Source organism: Onychostruthus taczanowskii, unplaced genomic scaffold (assembly GCF_017590055.1).
Source record: "Onychostruthus taczanowskii isolate IOZ18803 unplaced genomic scaffold, ASM1759005v1 scaffold3, whole genome shotgun sequence".
Classification (NCBI taxonomy): Eukaryota; Metazoa; Chordata; class Aves; order Passeriformes; family Passeridae; genus Onychostruthus; species Onychostruthus taczanowskii.
In genome coordinates, this window is record NW_024500349.1 from 6,146,306 (window position 1) to 6,153,411 (window position 7,106).

The 7,106-nt window shown below is 38.3% G+C and overlaps 1 protein-coding gene across 1 annotated transcript in view; it reads left to right on the forward strand.

The window, feature by feature from the left end:
• LOC121338198 (macrophage mannose receptor 1-like) overlaps positions 1-3,169 on the forward strand; it is a 34,309-nt gene extending 31,140 nt beyond the window's left edge. Inside the window, 2 exon segments of the mRNA XM_041408918.1 lie at positions 888-923; positions 1,310-3,169. Of these exon segments, the coding sequence (XP_041264852.1) occupies positions 888-923; positions 1,310-1,530 (257 nt within the window). The 3' untranslated portion in view covers positions 1,531-3,169.
• Positions 3,170-7,106: the final 3,937 nt, after the last annotated feature.

Below are 7,106 nucleotides of genomic sequence, written 5' to 3' on the forward strand. Positions count from 1 at the left end.
TGTACAGCCATCATGAATACTTCAGGCCCCTGAGTTTAGGTGAAAGCTAAGCTCAAAAGCAACACTTTGTCTAATTTCAGCTGAATGTATTCTCAAACAAAATCTTGTTCTGATGAGTGCAATGCAAACTGTCTTGTAGTTTGCTGGAATGCTGGAATTGGTGATTCCTTTCCTTACTGACCACCGATCTAATGGATTACAGGAATAGCATGGCAAACATTCTTGTGGCATTCTTTATCTACACTATGACGGAATCACGTTTAATAAAATACTGATAGCATCCTGATAGAAAAATTATAATCTGTAAGAAAATGCATAAATTAGTTTACCAGTTACTAAATCAAAGTAGTACAGAACATGGACATTTTGTTTGGTTAAACTTCATATTTCTGGTCACCTTCGTATCACCTGCTATGTTCAGGAAGCGCAATTACCATAGGGACCACATCCACATGGAATGGTTGTCTCTCACAGAAGGGGGCTACAACAATAGAAAAGTCTTTCCAGCTCAAGTAAAATGCTCAAGATGCACCGCTAGCACTCAAGACATCCTTTCAGGAAACACCTTAAAATGACTAAGGATACTGTGGGGAGATTCTTAGAAAGAAACATATTTGAAAACACTTTTTGAAATAACAGAAATCTGTCTCTACATGTTGTGTTGGGTATCATGACTGAGGAAGTCAGATGCTGTTAGGATGAAAGACCCAATCATCCTACTAGAGTTTTACACATGCTTAGTTCCATCCCTCTGGAAGAGTGACTGTCACCAAAACATGAATTCAGGGGGAATTATCAGAAACACTGATACTTAGGAACTTTGAAATGCCTTTTTTTTTTTTTTTCTATAAGCATTCAGAACAAACGTGTTTTTTTCCTTTCAAAAGCTCCTGAAAACAAAGAAATGTCAACAGAAAATACAGGTAAGCATACTTCCTTTTAAGTAGAATAACAAGAGCATGCTAAAATCAAACAGGAATATAATTACATAGTTTCACAGTATTTGTTTTGAGAGTGTTTAAAAATAAAAAGTCCATAAAGTTTTACTCTGTATCTCAATATAGGATATAGAGATTATCCTGAAGTAAACATTTATTTACTTTTATGTTTACATATTTAATATTGGCCTTGGATCAGATTTAATTATATTTTGTTTGGTATTCATTAAAAAAAAAACCAAACCAAAGCACATGTTGAACTGAAAATCCATGTGCACATTGATTTTTTTTTTGTTTTCTTGTTATAGAAGTCTCATTTATTACTAAATTCTGATATCTTTTAACCTTTATTCCATTGTATATTCTTACAGAAGAGAAAATGGAGAAAGCACTTTCTGCTGGCATCATTTGGCTGTTCTTTCTTCTAGCCCTTTCTATAGTTGGAGCTGGAAGTATAATTTATTTCTGCTTGAGGAGGAAAAGACAAAACTTGCCACATATTTCAACCAGAATGAGTGGATCAGAAGCAACTGTGGATATTCAAGTAAAAGACACACATTCAGACATGCAGTCTGACCAAATGCCCATGTGATCCAACTACCAAAAACCAGTCCACAAATCAGTGAAATCTTACTCCAGCTTTGTCTTCTCCTACCCAGACAACAGTCTCCTTTCTTCTCAAATACACATACATCTTTCAGAATTCCTTCCAAAGAGTTACAGAGTAGTTTAGTCTAGGGAATGTGTAGGTGTTATTCATATAAATGGGCATGGGTGAAAAGATGGCTCCAGAGGTGCTATGGGGAAAGTCTGACAGATATTTATGATGTGAAAATGACTTTATTTAGCTTAGTGTAGAAATTCTCCCTTTTTAAAAACAGAGGAAATCATTAGTCATTACTTTAAATTATTTTTCTCTGTGTGTTATTTCAGTGGTATCTAGACTATGATGGGAATCACAGAATTAACTAGGCTGAAAAAGACCTTTGAGATCAAGTCCAACCTATGAAACACTGCTCATATCAGGTTTTCAGTTTCATAGTTTATGATACTATCTTTTTATTCATGTAAAAACTGTTATGATACCTGCATCTATGCATTAAGTACTATTTGTTTATAAAAGAAAATTGCAAAATAATTGAAGAGGCTAATTTAATTTTGCCTCCAGTCTGAATTTTTTAATAATGCAATTTCCTACAGTCTTGCACTATTCTAGTATTCTGCAAATACCTCTATTTTTCTGCAGTTCAAATTAATAATAATGATAGAACAGGAGAGGACCTGTCCACTGGGTTTTATTTTAGTATGCAGAACTGCCCCTTTCTAAATCTAAGCATGTATAATAAATGGCTGTCTTATAGTGCTTTCTGTAATTCTTCGGTGCAGCAATATAAAATCACTGACATACTTTTTGAAAATACATTCCTTCTTTTTTGTTGTGATTTCGTGTGACAAGGTGCTGCCTAGACCCTTCTCAGCTTTTCTTCCATTGTACACAGTAGCAGCGTTTGCCTCAGGGAGCAGTTTATCATTCTGCATATTTTAAGACATGCATCACCCCTCCTGAGAAATGGGAACACTTTTCCCCAAGCCACAAGAGGACATGTGGCACTAACAGAGCTCACTGAAGGCCATTTGGAGGAGCAGGACAAGAGCAAAGGGGATTCTACCAAATGTATGTACTGGGCAACAGATTCTTTCTTTTGCAGTTCTGTCAGAACTTCTCACTCACTCCACATGCTTACAGTCTGACTGACAAAAAGATGTGGCCACACTAAAAATCTCTGCAAGGGAAGAAAATACCTGGAATAAGTGGAATAGGTTTCTGCACCAGGACTTCTGTGTCTATGCCTCAGCAGCTTGAGAACATGCTTGAATTACCTCTATTATTTACTTTTATTCTAGATAGCCATCAACCAATAAAGGCTTCTAATTAAAAATGTTATTGATAGTTACTTATAATGGAATTCCTCCCTCTAGGAATACTTATTCACATATTTTAACAAGGGCTATCTTGAAACATGGGTCACCTCTGGTAATATTTCCTTCTGAAAGTTCAATTTTCCCCAGCACTCCTTTGCTGGATGGACACACATTATTCCACACATTATTCTACACCTTTGGTTAAGCTGGTAAAGAACTCTCACCAAACACAGAAACAGAAAGATATCTGAAGAATGTGTGGCTTTCCTTTTCTTACTTAACCGAGTAATGTTGTACATAAAAGACCTGGTTAAAAACAAACCAAACCAAACCACCAAAAAAACCCAAACACAAAACTCCCATCCACAGGTTATTGAAAACAGAATTAAAAATTAAGTAAACCAAAAGTCTATTTTACAATTTATGTAATTTGAATACTTTGCAAAGCCCAGAGATAACAGCCTTCAGATAACAGTTCCTTGTTACTATAATAAGTCCTGTAGTACTCCTTGCAATAAAGAAAGTCATAGCCATTTTCAGGAGGAAATAGGAAATAGCTGTGGGAGCTTTGCACAAAACTGTGCAAATGGGAAAAACAACACCTGCTTCCCACGGAGGTGACTACAGATAAAATTGTTTCCTGGTATGTAGTACAGATATCTGGGGATACACAGTTCTGCTTGCCCTTTGGAGGAGTTAGTAAGGCAAGCACTTTTCCTGGTCTATGTTTGCAAACAGTACATGCTGCTGGTCCTACTGTATTTATGCCCAGCTGGGTGAATCTTATAAATTAAAGTTACCTTCCCAAAAGAAAAAAAGGAAACATACAATAGAAAAGACTGGGTTTTTTTAAAGGTATTTTTAAGTTAACTACAAAAATTGGGAGTTTGTGACAAAAGTATTCTGGTGACCAAATTCAGCACAGCCTGGGACCTTCAGAGAAGAAGCCTGGCTGATATTTCCACAATACAGGAAGCACAGAGAGCTCAACAGTCAGGCTGCTCTGCATACCAGCTCTATGTGTTATCTCATGAAAATATTTTCATATGTGTATATTTTCATGTCCAGATACTCTATAGTTGGACTGAACATCATGACTGAACAAAAACTGGACAGGATCACAGGCTAGACATGAAGTATGTTGCCGATCCCCCTGAAAGGTACTGAGAGACCAGAGCCTGATCCAAAATGCCTCCTATAGAAAGACAGAGAGCACTGTAGTGAGAACAGCAGTGAAACTGACTGCTGAGTGAGCCAATGCAGCGGTGCTCACACCCAGGGACAGGAGCGGAGAGCCATAGCCCCGACCAGATCTGTTCACTGTCATCATTAGCTGCTGTTTGCAGCATGGGACAGCAGTGCCAGAGCAAGGACACATCATTCAGCCTACAGTCTCTCAAAGAACTGAACAGTCACTGGGGACCAATGCATATGAGCACAGACTTTTCTGCATTTGTCATTTGGACCTGACAGTGGCTATGAGCAGGACACTGCCCACACACCTCACACTTTGCTCAGACACAGAAGAGGGGTGGGTTGCACTTGTTTAAACTCCACAAAACAAAAAAGGCCATTACCAAATACCAGTGTTTCTGCTCAAGTTGTTTGCATGTTTCTCTTTTCTTTCCAAAAAGTCCTGTATACTTAAAATCACTGTCCTGTCAGTTCAGTTCTTGGAATAGGAAAAAAATTTCCTATTGCTGCTGTTTAAATTAGATTTAGAGTGGAGAAGACACCTCAGCATTGATGTGTTTCATAATAATGTGTGTGATGTGGGATTTTTCTTCTCATTTTCATAAATAAATGGTGCCAAATTTTCCTCGGTTATAATCATTACCACTTGCAACGACAACATAATCTCTTTCATACGTAGGCTCAGCTACCTAAGGCGCCTGAAGGCGATGCAATTCATCTCACATAATGCAGATATCTAAAATGCAGCCATATCTAGCTAAACTACTCACCCAAGGTCATCACTGTGGTCAGCACAGAAGGATGGATACATTAGGGTGCAATTATTTGATCTGGTCTAGAGACTGAAGAGAATTCTAGAATCTCTCTGACACAAAGCCTAAAACAATTATCTCACAGTAAATGAGCTCTGCAGAATCCAGTTCTTAATTGATATCTTATTCAATTTGTAAAAAATACACTAATAGCTTTTAGTTGATTATATTCATCATCAATAGCTGCAGGCTATTCAGAAAACTGCTATCAAAACAATTCCTTGTAGATTTTTTCCCCCTGGCTTGAAAATCATTACTTTTGGAAAAAAAAAGCATCTGTCAAACTAAAAAAAAATTGTTGATTTTATTTTCCATACTAATTCAGAATGGAGACTGAGCTGGTAGCACTTCTTAAGCAAATGTTAAGAACACAGACAGAAGCTCCTACAAAATTACAAATAAACTTCCAAGGCAAGCATCTGCCTTGGTACCTCCATAAACACTTCCTAACCTAGTGCCTGGACAGGTGAAAAATCAGTGAAGTGTGTCTGCTCATAATCTTGATACAATCTCTGTGTTTAATGCACACCAAACTGTTCCCCCAAGCAGCTACTGATGTGTTCACACCAGTGAACCCTTGGGAAGGTTAAGCTGTGCTAAGCGAGGGCTCTGACACTTCTGTCTCCACCACTGATACACAGAGTAGAAAAAAATGAGCATAAAAGTACTTTTCAGTCCCATACAGAGTGCTGCTGCTAAAAGTTCCCTCTTCTATTCTGCACAGACTGCCATAAAACCACTGCACCTTCTTTGGCTATATTCTGTTTAAATTTCTCCCATTTATTTCCTTCTGTATCCATGACCTTGATGCTAAGCTGATAATTGCTGTTTACCAAGAATCGTGCAATTTTCAGTTCACCTAAATCTGGACAGAATTTATTTTTAATTTCTGTAACCCCCATTTCTGTTCACAATACCATAGATAAGTCTTATGGCATAGATACATAATGTCATATAAATCTTAACTACTATTTAAACATCATTACTTATTAATATCTGTATATCTCAGCCACTCCACCCAATGCTGTCCTCATACAATGCAGGAAACATTCCTGAATTATACAGCATTATTCTCCTAATGGTTTCAAATGATGCCATGTTCCACTGGCAAAAAGTGATCAGAAATGGCTCATTACTTGAACTGTATTAACAAATAATTTTCAATTTTTTTGCACAAATACAAATACAGGTGGGTAGAGAATGGGCTGAGAGCAGCCCTACAGAGAAGGACTTGGAGACAGTGGATAAGAAGCTGGACATGAGCCGGCCACTCCCCCCTGCAATCCAGAAAGCCAAACATGTCCTGGGCTGTAGCAGAAGTGGTGCAAGCAGCAGAGCGAGGGAGGTGATTCTCCCCCTCTATTCCTCTCTGGTGGGACCCACCTGGAGTGCTGCATCCAGCTCTGGGGTTGCTGGCGCAGGAAGGACATGGACCTGCTGAACCAAGTCCAGAGGAGGCCACCAAGATGATGAGGAACACCTCTGCTATGAAGACAGGCCGAGAGAGATGGGGTTGCTCAGCCTGCAGAAGAGAAGGCTCCAGGGAGACTCAGAGCACCTTAGCTACAGGAGGCTACAAGAGAGCTGGAGAAGGACTTTTTACAAGATCATGTAGTGATAGGACAAGGAAGAATGACTTTAAACTTTAAAAGGACAGGTTTAAATTAGATGTTAAGAAGAAATCCTTGACTGAGAGCATACTGAGACACTGAAACAGAAAGTTGCGGCCCGTCCCATCCCATTCTAGGATTCTATGAAATTAATTTATTGCTACATTCTTCTCCTTTTCCCCAATTTATTCTCTTTACCAAACCTTGCCATTTTAGTAAATTTTGTCTCAACAATTATTTTTTAAAACATTTTCAAAGGAACACTGCTTTCTCAATTTTCACCCTCAAAAATACATCCAAGATCTCTTTTAGTAGTCAACTGCTTCCAGTTACTGGCACTGATGATTACCACCAATATCTAGGCTATTTCCTTTCACGTCCAGTCTGAACTTTTCCTGGCGCAGCTTTGAACCATTCTTTTAACAAGCACCTCTCTTCTCCCCCTAATTTTCTTTCCCTGCTGTGATTTTAGTATTAAGTTCAAAACTGAAATGTTAGAAGGAGATCAAAGTATTACACCACAGCTTTTCAGCACCTCTTTTTGCATCAAGGAAAGTGGACTGATGACTGCCGTTACCTAATTTGTCAAATAGTTGTAGGATTCTCTAAGAGAAAACTCACTTCATTTC